This window comes from Dryobates pubescens, chromosome 36, assembly GCF_014839835.1.
Source record: "Dryobates pubescens isolate bDryPub1 chromosome 36, bDryPub1.pri, whole genome shotgun sequence".
NCBI lineage: Eukaryota > Metazoa > Chordata > Aves > Piciformes > Picidae > Dryobates > Dryobates pubescens.
Window position 1 is genome coordinate 165,558 of NC_071647.1, and position 20,162 is coordinate 185,719.

Here is a 20,162-nt window from a genome sequence, read left to right on the forward strand (position 1 = left end):
TAGATTTTGATGTAGGATTCTTCTGCTTCTCAGAGTGAGTTTCTGGTCCCTGAGAGGACAAACCAGCAGACTTTCTCCTGGAACACAGTGCAGCACATCTGTCTCAAATGTTCAGGCGGTGCCTCTGCCTTTCTCCTTTCTATGGTAGACCCTTCCCTACCCTCCTTGGTCTGGTTCCTTGCTCAGAACTCTGTAACATGCAACCACAGCTGCTTCTAATGATAGTAGAAACGTATCCAATAGAAGAATCCACCTGCTAAAAATTCCAGCTGGGTTTATTTAGCCTGGAGAAGCCCAAAGCAGCAGGGGGTGGGGTATAATTGAGCATCCCCCTTAGAACAGCTGCCAAATTATGTCAGGTTATACTACAACCTGCACATGCAGCATGGTGCCAGCACACTGCTTTTTCTGCCTCTGCATCCTGATTTGTGGACTCATCAGCTCACAGGGTGATTGATGGTGGTGGCTGATTGCTGGGGAATCCCTTTGCTTTCTTGAGAGGTTATGGATAGGAGCTTCTGCTCAAAAATTAGCTCAAAGGGGGGGGGGTTGCTCTCCATGCTATAACACAGATGTTTTAAATACACCTACTGCAGAGCCCTGTAGCCATCATGCATTGGAAATTAGCTTCTTTGAGGCTTGCTCTAAAAGAATATTAAATCTGTGTAACATAGGGGAGGCAGAGGAAGGAGAAGAGTGTAGCTGGGACAGGCTCTTCCTATAGGGCTGTACAGATATCTCCCTTGTTCTTTCCAGTCTGGGGAGGGAGGGGGACTTCAGCCTGTGCTTCCTGCCTTGCCATTTCGCCATTTCTCTTTGGAAGAAGTGAGTTTTTGATTTATTCCACCTCCCACCCCCCTGCCTCCTTCCCTCACAGCAGCAGTATCTCCCTGCTTGGGGAACTGATGGCAGAATTTAGGGCATTAGTGTGGTTCAGAGCTTCCAGAGGGGAAAGCTGGAATGAGGCTGCAGCACTGTCTGGCCAGGATCTCTCCCTATGCAACCCCACAGAGGAGCAAAGATTCACTGATTCATGAGGAGTGCTGGAGCCTTTTCTGCACTGGGACTGCATTACAAGGGGCGGGCACCAGCAGCTGATGATGGTGGACCTCAAAACACTTCACAGATGTGACTGATACTTCTCTCCTGTTCCCCTGCCTCTTAAGGCTGGGTATTACTGCCCCTACTTATGAATTGGTTGTGGTCTTAGGCAGGTCAGGAGCATTTTGGCTGGAGGCATCCCAGCCCTGGACAGTGCCTTTGCCAGACAAACTGCTCTTATCCTGTGAAAGGGAACGGCCAAGGACTTGATTGTATCTAGAGACTTGTTCAACAAAAGTACGTTTTGCAACAACTTTATTCTGCTGCCCCAGACTGACCTTTCTGTGCCTGCCCTAAACTGGAACTGGTGTTCCTTTTGACCTCTGTAAAGCTATATCTGGGTACCTGATGCACTAACAGTGCTGAGCAACAAGGACGACACGGGTAGCTTTTTGCTGCAGTAGTTCACACTTTCAAATCCTCCCTCCACATTTGGAGCCAAACACAAAGAGTTATTTCTTTGCAGATCTGAAGTCATTTATAAGAGAGCAGCTTATTCATGGATGTAATTGGAACACTTGTCTGACTCATTACTCGAGTTAATGGTAAATCAAAGAAATATTCAGTATGTTCCTAGAATTATTGTCAGTGATTTGTGGGATTCTTTTCATCTTGGGTCTAGTGTCAGTTTTACTTCACTGATATTATGGATAAAACCCCTGTACATAATCTATAATGATAGGCAATGCCCAAGAATTCACCTGGTTCACAGGATGAGTGAAGTGAGCTGAGGCTAAGCAGAGAAGGTAAAGGGCTTTGTCCTCCGCCCCTACACTGTTCTGAGTGTTTGCTGCCTCGTGTGACCTAACCCCTCTGTCCTGCCCCAGCTGGGAATGACAGAACAGCTCTTGTTTTGCCTTTGCCTGAAGCATGAAGACAGTCCAGCCTCAGTCACAGCTCACTGTTGGACAGTTGTGATCCTAGGGCTGAAGATGAGTTTTATTCCCTGAAGGCTGTGAAAGGGACAGGGTGTTCCACTGGGCTGCCCCCCACACTGGGGGCAGCTCAGGTTTGACAGCCACTGCCCACTACTGGAGATTTGCTTCTCGCGTAAGCTAACAAGAGAGAGCCTTGGGACATTTAAACTGACCAGAGTGCTAGGAACTGCATTTGTATAGACTGCCCCATTCAGTTCAAAAGCCTGGAAGATGCCAGAGGGAAAAGGGAGAGGTGCTTGCCAACTATTACTGTGCTTACGTGGAAGGAAGGAAGATAGACAGTGGTTGTATGAGGATGAGGAAAACAAATGGACACAGGTCCAGAGGACTTGGTAGTGCCACTTGTGAGCCCAAGCTGTTCAGGCAGGGATGTGGTTTGGTCAGCTTTGCAAAGGCTCTGAGGACCCTGCAGGCCAAGAGAGGCCATCATAGTACTGAAGGCTGCTCTTGGCATAGGGCCCTTGCTGTTTCTTTCCTCCCAGACTACAGATAGGCTTTTTCATGCCCTGGCAACCTGCGCCCAGCACAGCACTCAGTCATTGCTTGAGCTTTTCTTGTGCCTGTAGCTCAGCTGCTCCAGTTCCCTAAATAGCCTTCATGATGCAGCTGAAGTCCAAGACCTGGGTGGGAGAGTAGGCACAAAGGACTGTCAAAAGCTGTCTTTGCTTGCACCTAGTGAGGATGAGGGCAGCTCCTGTCAGCTCAAGACTGATGGATCAGGTATAAACATCCTGCAAATACTGCAGTGTTTAAGGATTCAGAATGGAGTGAGAGGTTATTCAAGGCAGCTGTTTCAGCTCCAAAATGAATACAGGCAGCTGACTCCTCTGTGGTTTTCACTCAAATGTATGTGTGAGGGTGTTTCAAGAGCCAGAGAGATACATCAAGACACAAAGGGGAGTCAGGCAGTAAGACATTTTGAGAGGATGCTTGTTTGACTGTTAAAAAAGAGCCAAGCAGTGCACATTTTCCAGTGATGTTTATTTGTTTTCAGCTGGATCTGGCAATGCAGCAGACTTTTTTCCTTAAAGTGTCTTTGTGACATTAAGTCAAGGCTAACACTGTAGTAAAAGGCATTTAGAGAGGGCAGCAGCAGAAGCAATGAGAGGTGTTGGAAGGAGGCTGCACAGCAGGGCAAGATGGGGAGGAGGCAGGGTGCAGAAGGGAGCATCTTTTGGTTCTCTGCACCAGACAAACACAGCACCATGCAACACGATATGCAGCTGGAAATGGGTGGAGAGCAGGATATGGGCAGTTACTGCAGGCCGCTCTTTCCGAAGCCACGTGCCTCAGGAGCACAGCTGCCCATGGCAGGAGCAGTCTGATGAGTAACAGGCTGTCAGCAGCTGGGACACAAGCTCCAGAGTGGCATTTGCTCGCTGAAGGGAACCAGAATTCTCAGGATGCATCTCCCGGCATAAACCTTGCCCTTGAAGCCAGATCCACTCTGCTGTATTTTAAATGGAGTTTGAGTAGCTAAGACACCATGTAAAGAGCCACGGATTTTCTTCACAGTAGGTGGCCTTCCACGGTGCATCAACAAGTTAAGGTCCCTCCCAGACCAGCACATTCCATGGTGACTTGCTCTCCAGCCTAGCTGAAGGTAGCTCCACCTCAAACATCATTTCTCTTCTAAAGAAAGCTTGAAAGAATACTTCTGCTGCTAGCAGTTCTACCTACCTCCCACCCTCCAGCCCAGATCCCACACAACCCCTGCACCAAGCTGTGTGTGCTGCAGCCTGCACACAGGTGCAGGGGCTGGGCTGTGGGTACCAGAGGGTGACACACAGGAGCACTACCTTGTATTTTGTTTTAGCCAGTTACAAACCTTTCAGCACCTGAATACTCCTCTGCTGAGTAGTTCCTTCACCCCAAGCAATCAGCACAGCAGCAGCCAACCCAGAAGTCTCCACAGTGGGGGGCAACTCAGGCACCCTGGTTTGCAGCTGGCACCTTTGCTCAGCCCTAGAGCCTGAGAGAAAGGCTTTGGGGAAGGCAAGCTGGCTCCTGCAGCCAGCACTGTGCCCTCGTCTCAGCCAGTTACTGTACAAAATGGACAACACACAGACACTATTTACAGCCTTTTTCACATGATGGAGCAGCTCTTGGCTCGGTCTTTCCTGATCTCTGTGTCACTCAGCAAGTCTGTCCTGCCAGGCATCTGTGACACTCGCTTCAGTCCCCGCTTGGAGTTGCTGCGCTTCAGGTTCTTGTGCGCCCTGCCGACAGAGGCAAGCGTGGTCACATGAAATACATCCCGCACGCTGTTCTCAGAGACCTTGGAGGAGCACTCTGCATAGGCCACTGCCCCAATCTGCCGTGCCAGTGCACTGCCCTGCAGTCCGGAGAGAGTGGGAGAAGAGGGAAGAAGGTTAAGGTACCAGAGCTTTTTGCACAGAGCATCCTTTCACATCACCACCAGCCCTGCCTGTGCCGGCAGCGTGGCACAGCAGTTACTGAAGTGCAAGTGTCCGTGAGAGCACCAGATGCGAGGTGGTCTCCCAAGCAGACAGCACTCCAGGCACTAGACCCTGAATCACTACAGTGGTGCCACCTCTGCAGTGGAGGGCCTGGACAGCCTCTCTCATCAGGATAGTCATCTGGGACCTGCCCTGCACAACATGGAGCCAGGCACAGAGCAAACTGTGCAGGCACAGCCACCCCTGCACTGCACCACAAAGACTGAGCCTCCAAGCCAGTCTGGAGACACTGCTAGGTCCACTGGTGGCCTCAGCAACCCCTCAGACCATACAGCTGTGGCTTGCCCCCCTCAGCAGTGTTGCTCCAACACTGAACCCAAGAAGGAGACCCACTTGGAGCAGGGAGAGCTGCACTGAACTAAGAGATGTGGAAGCACAACACTCCCCTTTAGCCAGTCCAACTTGTCAAATCAAGCCTCTCCACCACCTTTGAGGAAAGATTTCTCAGCTACTAACCATTGGAGCATCAGGAATAAATCAAGGTCTGACAGAGCTGAGGGAAAAGAGTGCTGTAAGCACAAGCAGCTCAGAATCCATGAGCCAGGACAAATAAGCTTCAGACCAAGACCTAGGCACAGTGGTTCATTTGTTGCTGAGCTTGCTTGTACTAAAAGGTCCTGAAAAAGTCCCCACCTTGCCTCCCCAAGCCCCCCCAGGGACAGCTGCCCAACAGACCTGCTCGTGTGTGACGGGGATGAGGCGCTGCTTGGAGAGCTCCCGCAGCGTGTTCAGGTCTGTCCGCATGTCCAGCTTGCAGCCCACCAGCACAATCTTGGCATTGGGGCAGAACTCCTGTGTTTCCCCTTGCCACTGCAGAGGAGACAAGAAGCAGAGGGTGCTCAGGGTTTGCTGGTGCACAAAGCACTTGATGTGGAGGTGCTGCTGGGCCTCATGAAGTTAATTTTGGCAGCAGGCAGCCTGTGGAAAGGTCAAGGCTGGAACAACAAAAGCCGTCACAGGGTCTCAACTCATCATTCCCAGTCCTTTACCAAGTATGTCAGGAATCCTCTCCAAGAGGAGCTCTTTTGGGGCCCTAATTTACCTGAAGGATGAAAACCCTCCAAGCGGTGGAGCTATAGGGTCTGTTCTCAGCAGGCACAGGTCAGGCTCTGTGGAGGGAGCTGCAACACTCCTCACACACGGCTGACACCTTAGAGCGTCTCAGATTTCTGTGCCAGCAAGACTTGTCAGGATGAAATCAGCGCCTCACCAAAACCTGCTCTGTATGAAACCAAGAGCTGCTTGTTTTCATTCTCTCAGATGGCTCCTTCCCTTCAACTGGGCTGTACAGGCAGCCCAGCATCAGAAGGGCAGAGTAATAAAGACTTCCTCTGCTGCATTAGCATTTGTGCCCGAGGCTTGAATGGGAAGTTTTATTTTCCTTATTTGCCTGATATTAAAAGCTGAAACCTATTTATGCTTCATGGTGTCTTAGGAATTTTCCTCACCTCCACAGGCTGCAAGCCTGCACCAAAGGAAACAAGGCATCTACTCAGAGACACTCAAGAAATCCCCTGTGATCTGGGGTTTATTTTAAGTCACCATATCAAAAAGATGTTGCCTGACAGTACTCAAAGTATTTGTGAGGCTGCACAGGGCAGGCTGTGCAGAACAGTGCAGCCTCACACAAAGAGTGTGCAGAGACATAAATAAATCCCAACCCTAGCTAATTATTGATGGGTTTGCATCTCATTAAGGTGTAAGCGATTTGCTTGCATTATTATTCTTCTGACTCCCAATCTGAGCAGTGAATTCTTTCAGTCCTCGCAAAATGCCTCCTTCCACCCAGCACTCTTGGACCCAGAACCTGCTTTGGAAAGGAACACTGCACCATTGACAGAGTCATCTGAAGGGCCTTTGTCCCCTCACCAGGACACTTCTGAGACACAGACCTACTTATCAGCCCTCCCAGCAGCTGAGTAAGAGGCACTCGCTTCAGCACATTTGGCAAAATGCGGAGAGGCCAAGAGGGCAGCCAGCACAATGCAACTTGTTCAGACAGTGGCCAGTCCAATCCCAGCAGCCTGGGGAAGAGCCACAGGAATCACTGCAGAGATTTTCACACCACGGTGTCTCAGAGAGATTCACAAAGGAGATGCCAGCCAAGCCTTGCCTCCAGGACATGATGCAGGCTCCAGTGAGCCCTCTGCAGCTCTGCAGCACTGTGGGGAGAGCTCACGAAAGCCACAGCTCCAGGAAGGAAGAAGGGTATGGCCAGGACCAAGGGTTGTGAGTGGCCAGGAGGCCATTTACCCTCTGTCCTGGGTAGGACAGCAGCAACATGAGCTGCTGCACATCATGCCATCTTGGAGGAAAGCCTCATATGGGAAGCTTTCCCGGATGCCACCTACTATCCTGGAGAGTGGCAGGCAGGGACCCGCTGGGAGGCCAGCTAGCAGCATTCCGCAGAGGGTCCCCAACCCTGTGGGGCTCTCCAGGACCTTTCAGATGGACAAATCTGCCTTGATGAAAGGCACTATCTGCAGGGAGAAAACTCTAGACTGGCAACACAGTGCCTAGCCAGGCAGCTCGACCAGAGCAGGTAGTGCTCAGGGCCCTCCATGCTATCCTATCCAGTGGCATTGTGCCATCTCATTTTACTCATTTATGGGCTTGAAAATCCGTGTCACAGTTCATTAGTCTTGTTGTCAAGCTATAGGGAACTGACTGCTGGGTTTTTACTGTACAGATGCTGAACTGAAGGGACAGCCAAAAAAATAAGCTCTCTGCTTGCATGAAAACAGGCACCAGGGGCCACTTCTCAACTGCTGCAAGTAATCCACAGGATGGTTATTCCAACAAGAGATGCACAACACTTTCTAGGAGCGTCCTCGTATTTGTGTGTGTGCATGCACAGAGGCCCCCACACACATGCTGTGAGCTGCCATGAGCTACACCATTCACTCAGCTCCTCTCAGACAGAAATACCTTGCTTTCTGCACAGACCACATAGGGATCAGCAGCAGCCACCATCATCCTCATCTGAGCACATGATCCCCAGACATGGCTTGACCACAGGGCCCAGGCTTTTAGCCCTGCTCACAGCCTCAGGGAGCAGGGCCCCCCAGGGCAGCTCCACATGCTGCTGCAGAGGACCTGTCTCACCAGTCCCAAAGCATGGCAGACCCTCACCTTCTTGAGCACACTGTCCAGGGTCTCTGGGCGGCTGATGTCGAAGCAGATGAGCACAGCGTCTGAGTCTGGGTACGCCAAGGGCCGGACGTTATCATAATATGCTGAGCCTGCAGAGAGGAGCAGGAGGAGAGTGCTGAGCAGAGTCCCATCCCAGCGACTGCTGGTGCAGGCTAGCACCCCCAGCCCACTCTGCCAGGCAAAGAAATCTCAAACACTAGTAAGAACTGGAGACACTCCCACATGGTGAAGACACCCTTAGGTTCAGCAGTTTGGTTGGAGGAGGATTCACTCCCTTTGCTTAGCAGCATAAGTCAGAAGTTTTGTCCTTGTGCTCTTACACCTATGACACAACTTTTGCATCCCACTCCCTCCACAGTAAGCATCTGGCAAGCAAGAGGTGGTGGAGCTGTGCTGACTGCAGAAAAGTGAGGCTGGAAGGGCTGCGATGCGGCAGAGCAGGACCTGCCTCCACTGCTGGCGTGGGGATCCTGCTGCTTGTCATGCAGCTGCTGTGCCACCAGCGGTGGAAAGGTGTGGCTGAGAGGAGACAGGGAATGCTGCCGCTGCTATTTCCCACCTTCTCTTTATACAGGAAAGCTTCTTCACCTGACTGTGAGAATTTAAGACCGGTGCAGGGGGAAGTTACAAAAAACCTTTTTTTGCTATGGATTTCTGCTGGGAAAAGTCCAAATCTGTTTTGGTACAGAGAAGGTGTGACAGGATTTGGTGAGCACCCTGGGGGAGAGTTCTGCATGCTGCAGGATTTCTCAGTGAGCAGGCAGAAAGCCCAGCCTGAATCCTGCGCTGCCCCTCACACGCACACGTGCACACACACCCCTCTGCTGTACATTTCAGGCATTGAAGTCCCACAGTGGTTTCACCTGAGCCGCATTCCCCGCATGGTTGTAGGAGCCCCAGTAAACAGCAATGCAGCAATCTGCTCATTGCTACTTAAAAACTCCGTTTGGGTTTATATTTGGCTTTACAATGGCTTAAACTTCCGGGAGGGATAGAAGCAGATGTTTGTTTATGAAAAGGGGAAGCAGAGACACCAGAGTCCTTGTTGACTCTGCCTCCCCGGAGAGAAGGATCACGCACCCCAAGGCCCAGGAAACCGGATGTGCTTCCTGCCACAGCCCCTCGGGATGCTCGGACCCTGCACTTTCCCACCCTGGGAAGAGGGTGGAACACCCAGCCCGGGTGTCAAGTGGCTCCTTGATGAAGTTCAGCACCTGATGAATTATGGATGATGGTGACTTATGTTTCCGGGAGGATGGGAATCTGCCTGGGATAAGTGAGAAGAAGAGGCTGATTCTTTGCCCCTGGCTCTTGTCTGCACTGATGGACAGCACAGAGAGGCACAGCCCCCCAGCACAGCTCTGCACAGCAGGTGCTCTGCAAATAGCCCAGATTCCTCTGCAAGTCTCGACCAGAAAAGTAGCCCTGGCTTTGACTGCTCCTTCCTCTGCCCAGAGCCCTCACAGGGCAGGCTGAGGGCACAGATGTGTTGTCTTCTCAAACACTGCCCAGCACCAGAGCCTGGCCACCCACTCTCCCCTTGACACCAGCTCACAGCAAGATACCAACGGCAGCCCCCCCGGGACCTCCACAGCACAGAGCCCCTTAGAGCCTGGGACAGGCACCCTGGGATTTGAAGTGCATTTGGAGTCGCAGCAGAGTCAGCTACAGGCATCTCCAGGTCTCACAGCCAGTCAGGCTGCTGCCAGACAGCAGCAACTGCACCTTCAGTCCCTGCTCCCACCAGCCAGACCAGCCTGGGTCTCTCTTACAGCAAAGTCACTGGGAAGAGAAGCAGCTGGGAGCCAGAACAGAAGAAACAGACCTCGATGGCTGTAGAGCCCAGCCCTCTTTCTAGAGGAAAAGTCTTGTTTCCTGCGTGGAAAGGAGACAGTCCCTGCAGTGCTTCAGCCAGCGCTGGGGGTAGAGGATGCAGGTTGGTGCACATGGAGGCACAGCGAGCCAGGGTGACCCTGCATCCCAGGCGTCGGGCTTGCTGACCTTGCTTCAGGCTCAAGCTGCTTCAGTTCATGGCTGACAGAGCTGGCATTAGTGAGCCACTGCCTCCCATGCCCTGCAGCACAGCAAGGTGACCCAATTCCTGCTTCCAAAGGTAGTACAAAGCTTGGCACTGAGCCCCCCTTTGGACTCGGCTTTCAGTCCTGTGCCTGCTGTGGATTTACAGACAACAGAGGTGATCCAGCACAGATCTACGTGCTTGGTTTTGCTGGGTGCTTTACCCAAGCCATGCCCTCTACCGTGGGCACAGAAGAGTGCCTGCCTCCAGACAGGGCCCCCCCCAGCACAGGCTGGAGGAAAGCGTTCCCACACACATCCTCTCCCTGCCAGCTCCTCAGCTTTACATAAACACTGCAGATAAATCTGCCCCCTCCCAGCCCAGGAATGCTCCTTTTGTAGAGGTGGCCTTGGCGCCATTCAGCACAGGCATTGCCACTGCAAACTGTATCATAGCAACCTGCTGCTCCCCTCAGCAGCCAGCCAGTTCCTGGAGAGTCTGCAGCAGAGCATGGCCCCTCCGTATCCCACAAACCCATGCCCAACCCCACCCTAGTGCCAGCAATTGTGCTCCCACCACCTGGGACCACAGCAGGAAAGACCCCCGTGCTGAGCCAAAGGAAGGGATGTGGTAGGTCAGAAAACAAAACAAAACATTTTTTTAATGAGGTCCAAATTGCCTTTGAATTCATCAACTTTCTGTTCCAGCTCCAAGGTACAGGAGCAGCCCCTGGCCCCTTCACTGGCAGCTGAACACTGGCAGCTGCTAACAGCCAGCACTCATGGCCTCAGCTGCAGAAGCCTCTGCCCACGCTAGTGCTGGCCAGCAGAGCAGGGAGGCTGCTGTGCTCCGAATTTAGGTAACCTCCAGCTTTCTTTCTCTACTAAATCAGGAAGTTTTCTGGGGAGTTATTCTTCCAGTTCCATTTATCATGGCCAAAAAAATCCCAACCAACCAACACAACCACAAAACACAAGAGCCCTGAGCTCCCTCAGCTCCAGGTCTTCAGTTGTATTGTTTCTGAGCACTCAACACCTTTCAGATATTCCAGCAAAGATACCCCAGAGACCCACAGTCTGGCACTTCTGAACACATGCAGCCAAGGCTTGTGTGCCTGCAGATCCAGCCTGCCTTCACTGCATGAGTCATTCTCCCACTTGGCACCCGAGTTTGCAAGAAACAGGGCCTATGTGCATCTGTTTGTGATTAAAGAGAGAAAACTGGAGCAAGCCAAAAAACAGCTTAAAAATAAAATCCACGTGGTGGTTGTCTGAAATTCAGGGGCAGATGCAGCCATGAGTAGCTCCTCTGTCCTATCAGCTGGCAACCCTTCAAAAAGCCTGGCACTGACTCAGAGATGCCACTCTCAGGCAGGGGACTGAAATGTGCTGTTTCATCTATACCATTGCAGCGTTAATCTTCATTTGCTCCTCGCTGGCTGTTCTGAGAGATGAGCCTCCTCAGATGGGCACCTTCCATCCAACAATAGCACATTAAACCAGGGAAGCAAATATGCTTGCAGAGCCATGATCTGCTCTGCAAGGGGCTCCTGCAACCACAGCCAGCTCTGGCTTGGAACAGAGATGAGCACTACCAAGACCTAAATTCTTCTGCATCGCACTTGTCTCAGAGAGCTCACTGCAAACTCTCCCCAAGGAGCCAGCAAGGCTGCAGAGCATGCTGCTTTCTGCAGGGACAGTCCAAGAACATCCTTCACACAATGCAGCAGGAACTCATCCCAGCTCTCTGGAGTGCTGCATCCACAAGCTTGAAGAGCTTCAGGTTACCTTCCCACACACCCATGCCAGAGGAGCAGGGGCAGTGTTTGAAGAGCAATGGCTTGGTGTGCCTGGCATATGACAGACCAGAACATGCAAATGCCCTCTTCAGTCCCTGGATACTAAGTGATGGTGGGATTTATTAACCGGAGACCAGGAAATCAGCCATTGCAGCCTCCCAGACTGCAGTAGCTGCACATCAGGGAGACAATGATTTGTACCATCAGTTCAGAGACTGACTTCATCCTCACTGTGTGAAACCAGACCCTCTCTCCTGACAGAAAATGAGAGGACTTTTTGTTTGAAGATTGACAAACTACAGCAATTCCTGAGCACCCTGCAGGTCCCTGCCCAGCTGGGGCTCAGAGGCAGGTTAAGGATCCCTGACCCTGCCTGGCTGATTGTTGTCTGGAGGGGGAGGATAAGGCGGATCCCACTGATACAAAAGATATGTTTCTGGAGCTAATACAGAGCTCATTAGAGTCCAGCCCAGAAGACTGACAAGTGGCTGAGACAGGAACTAAAACTACTGGTGACAGTTTCAGAGACACAGGCAATGGTGGCTCTGGCAGGCTGAAGCCCAGACCCAGCAACTCTGGGATCACGAGTACAAAAAGCAGCAGCAATTAGTGACATTAGAGATTAAAGTGAGTGGCACTAAGAGCAAAGCAGACCCGGTGAAACAAGAGTCAGACAGAGTTGCCATTGTGCCAAATTCCACTCTGCAGTGAAGACCAGGCCATCAGCATGTGAAGTGCCAGGCTGATAAACACCACCACCCCTGCCAGCACCAAGGTGCCTTGTGCTGCTTGGGGTTCTCTGGCTCTGTCCCCAGCAACCACAGAGGCAGGCAAAGCCAGCTGTGGATTCTCTTTGAGGCATCCTCATCACAGCCCAAAGGGCAGAGCTTTCAGCAGTGCATCCCCCTGCATCTCCTCACAGAAACCCCTCTGCCACAAAAGGAGATGCCACCATCCTTCCAGGCAGAGCCTCAGAATGGTTCTCCCCACGTGAAGGTCACCATAGGTTCATCAGAAGTTAGATAACGACATGACACAAGTTAGATAATTAGACATGATGGGGAAGGGCCTAGTTCTCTGATTCTGATATGCAGCAAGGTCAGGGCCAGAGAGTTGTCTTGAAATGAAACAAAGCTCTGCCTGACAGAGAAAAAGTAGGCAAAAAAAGGAGATGAGGCGTCCCACCAAAGCTGGAAGGAGACAAAAAGCAGCAGAGGGAACTGCTGGCCAGTACTACAACTACCCCTACTCAGTGTTCCTTCCCAGGGACACCAATCAAGGCACTGCCATCAGCCCCAGGACTTTTACAATCTTCTGTCATGGCTGGACCGTGATGTTTGCTGCAATTGTGCAACATCACTGCAACCCCCTGCAGTGTAAGAAAGGAGGAAACTGTTCTGTGCCACCCCAGACAAGCAACTGTCTGGAAAGCACCTGGCAGAGAAAGCTAATCAGACTGAAGAGTCACCCTCTGCTCCCAGTGCTGATGGTGCACATACCAAAAAAAGTAACTTACCAAACAGCCCAGCTGGCAGACCTTCAGCAGGGTGCAGGGAATGGCATTCAACAGGCTGAGGTGGCATTTCTGGGCCTCTTTCCAGATCTTATTACCAGAAACCTGTCACTCAGGAGCAGGCTGTTCTGCTGGATTTACCAGCAGAGGAATCCCCAGCTCAGGCAGGTCCAGGGTGCTTCTGCTTTACCCAGGTCCTGTGCCCCATCTCACACATGCCACTCACAGGAGTTCAGAGGAGCTTGCTCAGGTGCCAACCTTGCCCTGGCAATTGGGAGGCAGCTCTGGAAGCTCCTTGTAGAAGTCCCTGCTGACATCTCTGGGGGAGTATTACAGAGCACCTGGGGGGGGGGGGCTGGAGCTGCAGAGGCAGCCCAAGTAACTTGTCCAGGCTTCTCACAGGCATGATGGAAGTCATGCATGTAGCATCTAATGAGGGAGATAAATGGGAGCCAGAAGTCCATTCCTGGCACTCTTTGCCATGTCACAAGGGCAGCTGACACTGACACAACCTGCCTGTCATCCTTTCTATGGGGTACAACAGGGACTAGCAGTGGCAGCAGCTTCCCACAGCACAGCCAGGGCACACACTGGCTCTGGAGAGCACATGCAGAGGTTGAAGGAGCAGAATCAGCTCTGTGCAGTGCTGCACATCTTGGGTTTGCTGGGCGTAAGCAGCAGAGCCCTCCCTCTCTGCTCACCTACCAGATAAGGATACTGCCTGCAGGGAAGGCTGGGGCTGTGCACTTGGGAAGTTTAATCAACTGGAGATTTTATCTTCAGAATCTAGAGCAGAAGGAAAGCTGCAACCATGTCCTCACTATGTGCAAAGAGCCCAGGACAGACACCGAGCAGCTCCTTCAGAGAACTCCTTCCCACAAAGCCTCCTCCTGTCACCCATCTGCTATCCTGAAGCACATTAGCAGTGTTGGGGGGGGGGGCAAGAGGAGCATCGGTGGAACCACAATGGGTAAGGGCCATTAGAAAGGCAAGCCATCACAGGCAGAGGATAGGGTGTGACTGCTCTGCTCCAGGGAGTTTCTGCAGGTCTGTTTATGTGACCACCTGGATAAAGAGTTTCCAACACTTGGAAGTGCCATGGGTGCCACAGAGCAGCCAAACAGACAAGAAATGGAGAGAGCAGAGCAGTGCCTATGGGAGAGAGTGGATCACCTCCCTGCTGTGGGCAAGGGCTCTGCACCAGAGCCAGGAACAAACCCACCCCACAGGAAGCCTTCCCTTGCCTACAAGGTTGCAGCAGCCAGCAGTGCTGGCTGGTTGTCTTCAACAGCACCGTTCCTACTTGGCACCCCCTCACGACTCCCAGGACACCCCACAGACACTGAGCCCCCAGGTCCACAGGGGAGAAAGGCCAGTCACAGCGCTGCAGGGAGGTGCAGGAGAAGCAATCTCCATCCCTGAGCCACACACACAGCATAGCAGCACCCCCACACCGTGCCCAGCCCAGTGAGAACATCCTCACAGGGACTGTCATGTCATGTCTTGTCTTCTCGGGTCCATCCTCCACCCACTCCGGCATAAGCATTTCTGCTGATGTTTTTGCTGCAGCTCTCACAACTTCTGCCCGACTGGTTACTGACCTGCCTGAGAATGTGACCCAGTTGCACATATTTTTAGGCTTAACTACGTATTTGTGCAGAGGCAGAACACAAGCATGCTAGTTTCAGGCTCCCAGCCTCAATATGGAGCATGGGAGGAGCTATTTTGGTATGGAAAGGGCAGCTCCACATATTTCTTTGCCTCAGAGTGCAAGTGGCATTGAATTTTTCCCAGGACAGAACTTGCTCTTGCACTTTGGAAGAGGCAGCCATGGCAATCCTGGAGCCGCACACTGGGAATCCAGGCACAGACAGCCTCAGCATCCATGGAGATGCCAATGCTAAACTTGGCCCCTTTCAGCTCTAATCTCATCAACATTCCTCAGCAGTTCCCCAAAAGAAGGATCTGTTATCGCAGCCTGGAGGTTCCCACACAGCCATACCAAGGCAGACTGTTTGCTGAGTGCAGGCAAAGCAGGAGGTGGAGGGGGGCTTGCAGCTCACAATGTTATTCTTGTCTTGGAAGCACATCTGCTGCAGCAACAGAAGCCTCAGTGAAGGACTGGCAGCTGTACAACTCCCCTGTTATGAGCTGCAGCATGGCAGAGCAAAGTGGCACTGCTGAACCTGTGGGCACTGATCTTTGCAGTCACAGCTTGTAGCAGACGCTGTGGCTCTCGGCAGCAGTGCATCCTGCTGGTCTGCACTGAACTTCCCAAGACAGCAGCGACCATGTGCAAGGCAGAGTGCTCAGCCTGAGCCTATCCCTGAGCCACCGGTGCAGATGCCCTTACCATGAACAGGCAACTACTCTGCACCAAGATCTGCATCAGCAGAAGATGCACAGCCTCAGGTCACACTGGTGCTCTGTCTGCCTGCATACACACAGAAGGGTGTGAGCGAAAACCAAAGAACTGAGCCCGGACTGCCACGCACAGAGCAGCTTCTTCCCTGCTGTTACTAGAACAAAAACCCCACCTAGGTACAGGGCAAAGCCTCAGACCTGCCAGCTCTGACACCATAGCACCCTGAACTTGCCAAGGCCTTGGGAAGCAGCATTGCTGAGCTCATCCCTGCTCTGCTCAGCATGGGGAAGGGGCTCAACAGGGCAGCAGCACTGGGCCAACCTGGAGGTGTGGGCAGTGGGTCCACTGGCAATGCCAGGGTCACCATGGGAATGCACCAGGAGCCGATCCCGGGAGGGTCAGCCAGCACTGAGGGCTCTTGCTGCCAGAGACCTGCTGAGCACCGCAGCAGCTCTGCTCCAGGCTTGAGACCTCCCAGAGAGCGGCAGACCCACAGACACTCCCTGATCCCACAGAGAACACACAGCTACGGCATGGCTTGGGGAACGCTCCCCGCCTGGTGTACACCTCACGGTAATTGCTCTCTTTCACACCTCTGGAGCATGGAAGTGAAACTCGCCTACTCTCTGCAAAGCGCTGCTAGTGAGCGCAAAACCATTCGCCCTCCCTCCACCCTGACGCGTCTGGGACACCAACGCTGCGGGCCCCGGAGGCACCCAGCCCTTCGGGAACAGCACTCCCAAGCCATCAGGCATCCTGTCAAACAGGTGTTTCCCCCCACCACAAGATACCTGCACCATGCCAAGCACATTCAGCCAACATGCAACAGAAGAAGAATTTGCTGGAATGGGAGCACAAAGAGCAGCCAAGCACTGTGCCCTCATAAGCAGAGGTGCCAGGGCACAGCAGCTCTCGGGAGCCAGAGCCCTGTCCACTCAGTATTGGCTCCACACCCCTTCCCACATCCATCAAGGTTTCAAACTGCTTTTCAATGGAGGCTCTAGAAACAGCAAGCAGCTAAGGCTGTCGGGGGGCAGGAGGGATGTGGCATCTCTGCTGCGCTGCAAGATGGCACCTGAAACAATTTCACTCTCACAGCATGCCCGGAGGTGGGGCCAACTTAAAGAGAAATAAACGCAAACTGGAAACAGCATCTGCAGGTGGACAAGGAGTCACACTCAAACTTGGCTCACTTTTCTCCCTGATAGATTCTGAGTTACAAGGCACTTCAGATGGTGCAGACTCCTCACGTTTGTCCTGTCTGAGCAGTACGGGTTTCATCCTTGTGAATTATTCTCAGTGCTGGAAACTCTCAAGAGTCACACTCCAGCCTCAGAAAAACTAATCAATGGACAAAGGGTTAAAAGACATTCAAAGGACATCAAAGGTCCAAATGACATTTAGGAGTCATTCAGTTCTCCATTGCTTCTGCCTAGCCTATGGCAATATTTCTCTAACCAGATTTATTGCCTGCCAGCTGCTGTCAGAGCCTGCATTTGCCACTTAACAGGAGGGGCAAATTCAGTCCGAAAGGCTGCATCTTCCAAGGCACTTCCTTCAGCAGGTGTAACAAGCTTCAGGCAGCAGACAACATCATGCTTGGCACAGAGATTACCAACAGGACTTCTGAGCAGCCAGGTAGGCTGTGGCAATAGAGAGAGTTTTCTAGGCAGGCTGCTCTTGCCCAAACACCTGTTGGGTGATGCTCAGTTCACCCTGCACAGCCCCTATAGTCTCCAAACACCTTCACAACTAACGGGGGGGGGGGGGGGGAGATTAAAAAAAAAGGTACAAAATCAGCAGTCAGATCCTCTGCCCTGGTTTCTCTTCTGATTTCTGGAGGAGACATTCAGCTCCAATTACTTAAAAGAGTTTAAAATACAAAGAGTGATCTTGATGGGATGGGGGAACAGTTTGTCAGCACCTCCCTTTCTGCTCTCACTGGGACAGAATTTACAAACAATAAACCCCTAACATGAATCTGCCTGAAAGAGACAAGGGGTAGGAGAGAGAGATGAGGGCAAGTGCACCCCAGTGCCTTCATTCTGCATGAGCAGGGCAGCTGGCCACTCTCAGTCCCTTCAGCTCTGCTAGTTCCATTTGCTGCTGTGCAAAACATTTTTTACCAAAGGTCCTATTTACAAGTGTCCCTGAAGCACAGTGGAAATTCAACAGTAGTTGGCAGTCTGCAGCTGAAAATATCAGTCTGCCTACCAAGGGAAATTGCTGTGCATTGCTTGGCAGGACTTTTTATGGAAGAATTAGCTTCTGTGTGAATCAGATCAAAGCTGAAGCAGAAGAGAGTTTATCTGGAAAACTATCTAGCTAACTCTATCTACAACAAAACTGCCAAGGTCTTACGTTTTTCATATGCAGAAGGGAGGGGGAAAAAAATCAAAGTCCATTTCCTCTTTCCTAAAGAGAGAACCATTAGACAAATATGACTTTTGCTGAAAGGGTAAAAATGAATGCATGACAGCATCAGGTGCAGATATCAGATACATACACACAGCCTTGAAGACTTTTTATCCTGTCCTTTTAACATTTTTAAGATCAAAGCCAAGCATTCTGGAGAATTCCTGAAAAGCAGACAAGCATCAAACACGCTTCAGCACCCTCAAAACATGAAGTTTTTCATGTTAAACACAGGCATCCAGAGCAAAGCCATTCGGTGCCTAACAAGGATATCCCATTCATCCCCTCTCCATGAGCTGCAGAAATCCATGGCATGGAAAGCACAGCCCCAACCATGGGGGTGACAGCACTGTGGGTGCACACAAGCAGGCTCCAGAGACATGTGGTGCTGGCCAGAGCACCTCAACCTCTGCAGGGAGGGCCCCCCAGCTCAACCAGGATGGCTTCAGTATCTTCATGCAGGGGCTTCATGCAGACAAGGCAGTCCAGCACCATTCACCATGCAGCAACCTGTATGTTGCAGCCACCATTCTGTGCTTCAAGCACAGCTTCCAGTCAAACACAGAGCAAATGCTTCACCCATGGCTCCAGCATCAACAGTTGACCAAAGACCCAGCATTGTGTTGGCAAAATAAAAGACCCCTTTGGAGATCTCAGGGACTAAAATGCAGCAAAAGCAAAGTCTCCTGGGTCAGAAAGCTCCAGAGCAGACTTACACGACACATTTTTATGTACATATCAGAGCTGGCCCAAGACTCAGTACGGATACCACTCTAGGCAGAGCTGTGCTGATCTCACAGCTGTAATTTCATGGATGCAAAATCACAGCAAAATCCTAGGTCACGCCTTAATTTACCATTTCTCTTCGACACTGAGAGAACTTCATTTGTCCTAAGGACTACAGAAATTATGGGGAAAGAACAGCAGCAAGCCTGTGATGTACACAGCAGAGCATGCAGCCGCATCATGTGCGTGCAGCAGTCCAAAGAGGTTGTCAGAGGTAAATTAAAAGCTGCACAGGAACTTTGCTGGATGCAAGCATTTATTATCTCTGCATCAGGCACTTCACTTCATGCTTCACAAGGAGACCAGGAAGTTCGGGAAGGGTCTCGACGGGCTGCCTATGGCTTCATGCAGAATCAGAGAGGCAAAACTAAACTAAGCCAGAAGAACCCGAGGAAGCCCGGAGGCTCTCGCAGAGCGAAGAAAGAACAGCGATCCCGTAGCGCATTCCTCTCCAAGGTGAGGTCTCCCTTCTCCAGCTGCACCTCGCCTCTCCCTGCTCCTCCCGGCCTCGTCTCCCACCCAGCGCCGGTTTTGCCGTGACTTGGCTGGCATGGGCAGGGTGTGCGGGCAGGGACGGGGCTGCAGCTAAAGGTGGCGCAGAGCCGGCCCACCGCAGGCTGCGGGTTTCCCCAGCCGGGCACATCGGAGGCTGCCGGAGCTGCTCCAGCCCCGGCCCCAGTCAGGGCCGGGGGCTCCGGGGAGGGGCAGACCTTCGGCTGGAAGGACGAGCCCGGCCTCGCCGCACCCCACATCACCGCAGACCCCGACTCACCTGAGGTATCCCACATGTTGAGCTCGGTGCGCTGTTTGTCGATCTCGAAGCTGGCCGTGTAATTCTCGAAGACGGTGGGCACGTAGCTCTGGAGGGACGGAGGGAGAGCAGAGATGAGCCCAGCCCGGCCCGGCCCGGCCCCGCCGAGCCCCCCGCCCCGCCCGCCGCACCTCGGGGTAGCAATCCTTGGCGAAGACGTGCAGCAGTGCGGTCTTGCCGCACTGCGTGTCCCCCACCACCACGATCTTGCAGCGAGCCAGGTGCCCCTCCATGGTGCGGAGCCCCGCCGCCCGCGCCGCCGCTTTACCGGGACGGCCCCGGCCTGGCCGCGCCCCCGGCCCCGACGGCACCAACCAGAGGCGGAGCGGGGCTGGCGCTGGGCAGGGCCATCGTTGCCCCTCGCGGTCCCGGGACCGCCCCCGTGGGCTCCGCCGGCCCTGGGGCGTTATCCCGCCGGTAGCCGTGGCTTGTCGTGAACAGCCCGCCCCTGGGCATAGCGTGGGGACCGGAGTGGGGCCTCTACCAGGACCAGGGGCGGCCCCGCTGGCGGCTGTCTCTCTCGCTCAGCCACGGTCCCCCCGCCTGGCTCCCTATGGCCCCATTCCCGGAACCTTCCACCGCACCACGGCGAGAGGATTCGGTCCGGAGCGACCGGCGGCCGCGACCGGCTGCCGCACCCGGCTACTCCCCCCCGCCCCCGACCGCGATCCTCCAGCCTCGCGCTGCCGGAGGGGTGCGGGCGAAGCATCGACCGCGGAAAAGACATCAACCGGCATCGGCGGTCGCTCCCCGCACGGGGGATGGCTCCTTCCCACCGAGGTCTG

The 20,162-nt window shown here is 53.0% G+C and overlaps 1 protein-coding gene across 1 annotated transcript; it reads right to left on the minus strand.

Annotated features, from left to right (window-relative positions):
* Nucleotides 1–3,015: 3,015 nt before the first annotated feature.
* Nucleotides 3,016–19,651, minus strand: RND2 (Rho family GTPase 2). The gene is made up of 5 exons (XM_054176667.1): nucleotides 19,509–19,651; nucleotides 19,339–19,426; nucleotides 7,652–7,761; nucleotides 5,195–5,329; nucleotides 3,016–4,374 (listed from the first exon to the last, which is right to left on the minus strand). The coding sequence occupies exons 1-5, from the start codon at nucleotides 19,608–19,610 to the stop codon at nucleotides 4,126–4,128; spliced, it is 684 nt and encodes a 227-aa protein (XP_054032642.1). The 5' UTR covers nucleotides 19,611–19,651; the 3' UTR covers nucleotides 3,016–4,125.
* Nucleotides 19,652–20,162: the final 511 nt, after the last annotated feature.

Excerpts from the sequence above, each read along its gene's own strand:
- RND2 (XM_054176667.1), bottom strand. The coding sequence starts at position 19,610 with ATGGAGGGGCACCTGGCTCGCTGCAAGATCGTGGTGGTGGGGGACACG. Across the intron at positions 5,330-7,651 it reads TGGACAGTGTGCTCAAGAAG|TGGCAAGGGGAAACACAGGA; the intron begins GTGAGGGTCTGC and ends TCTCCTCTGCAG. Across the intron at positions 4,375-5,194 it reads TCCCCGTCACACACGAGCAG|GGCAGTGCACTGGCACGGCA; the intron begins GTCTGTTGGGCA and ends TCCGGACTGCAG.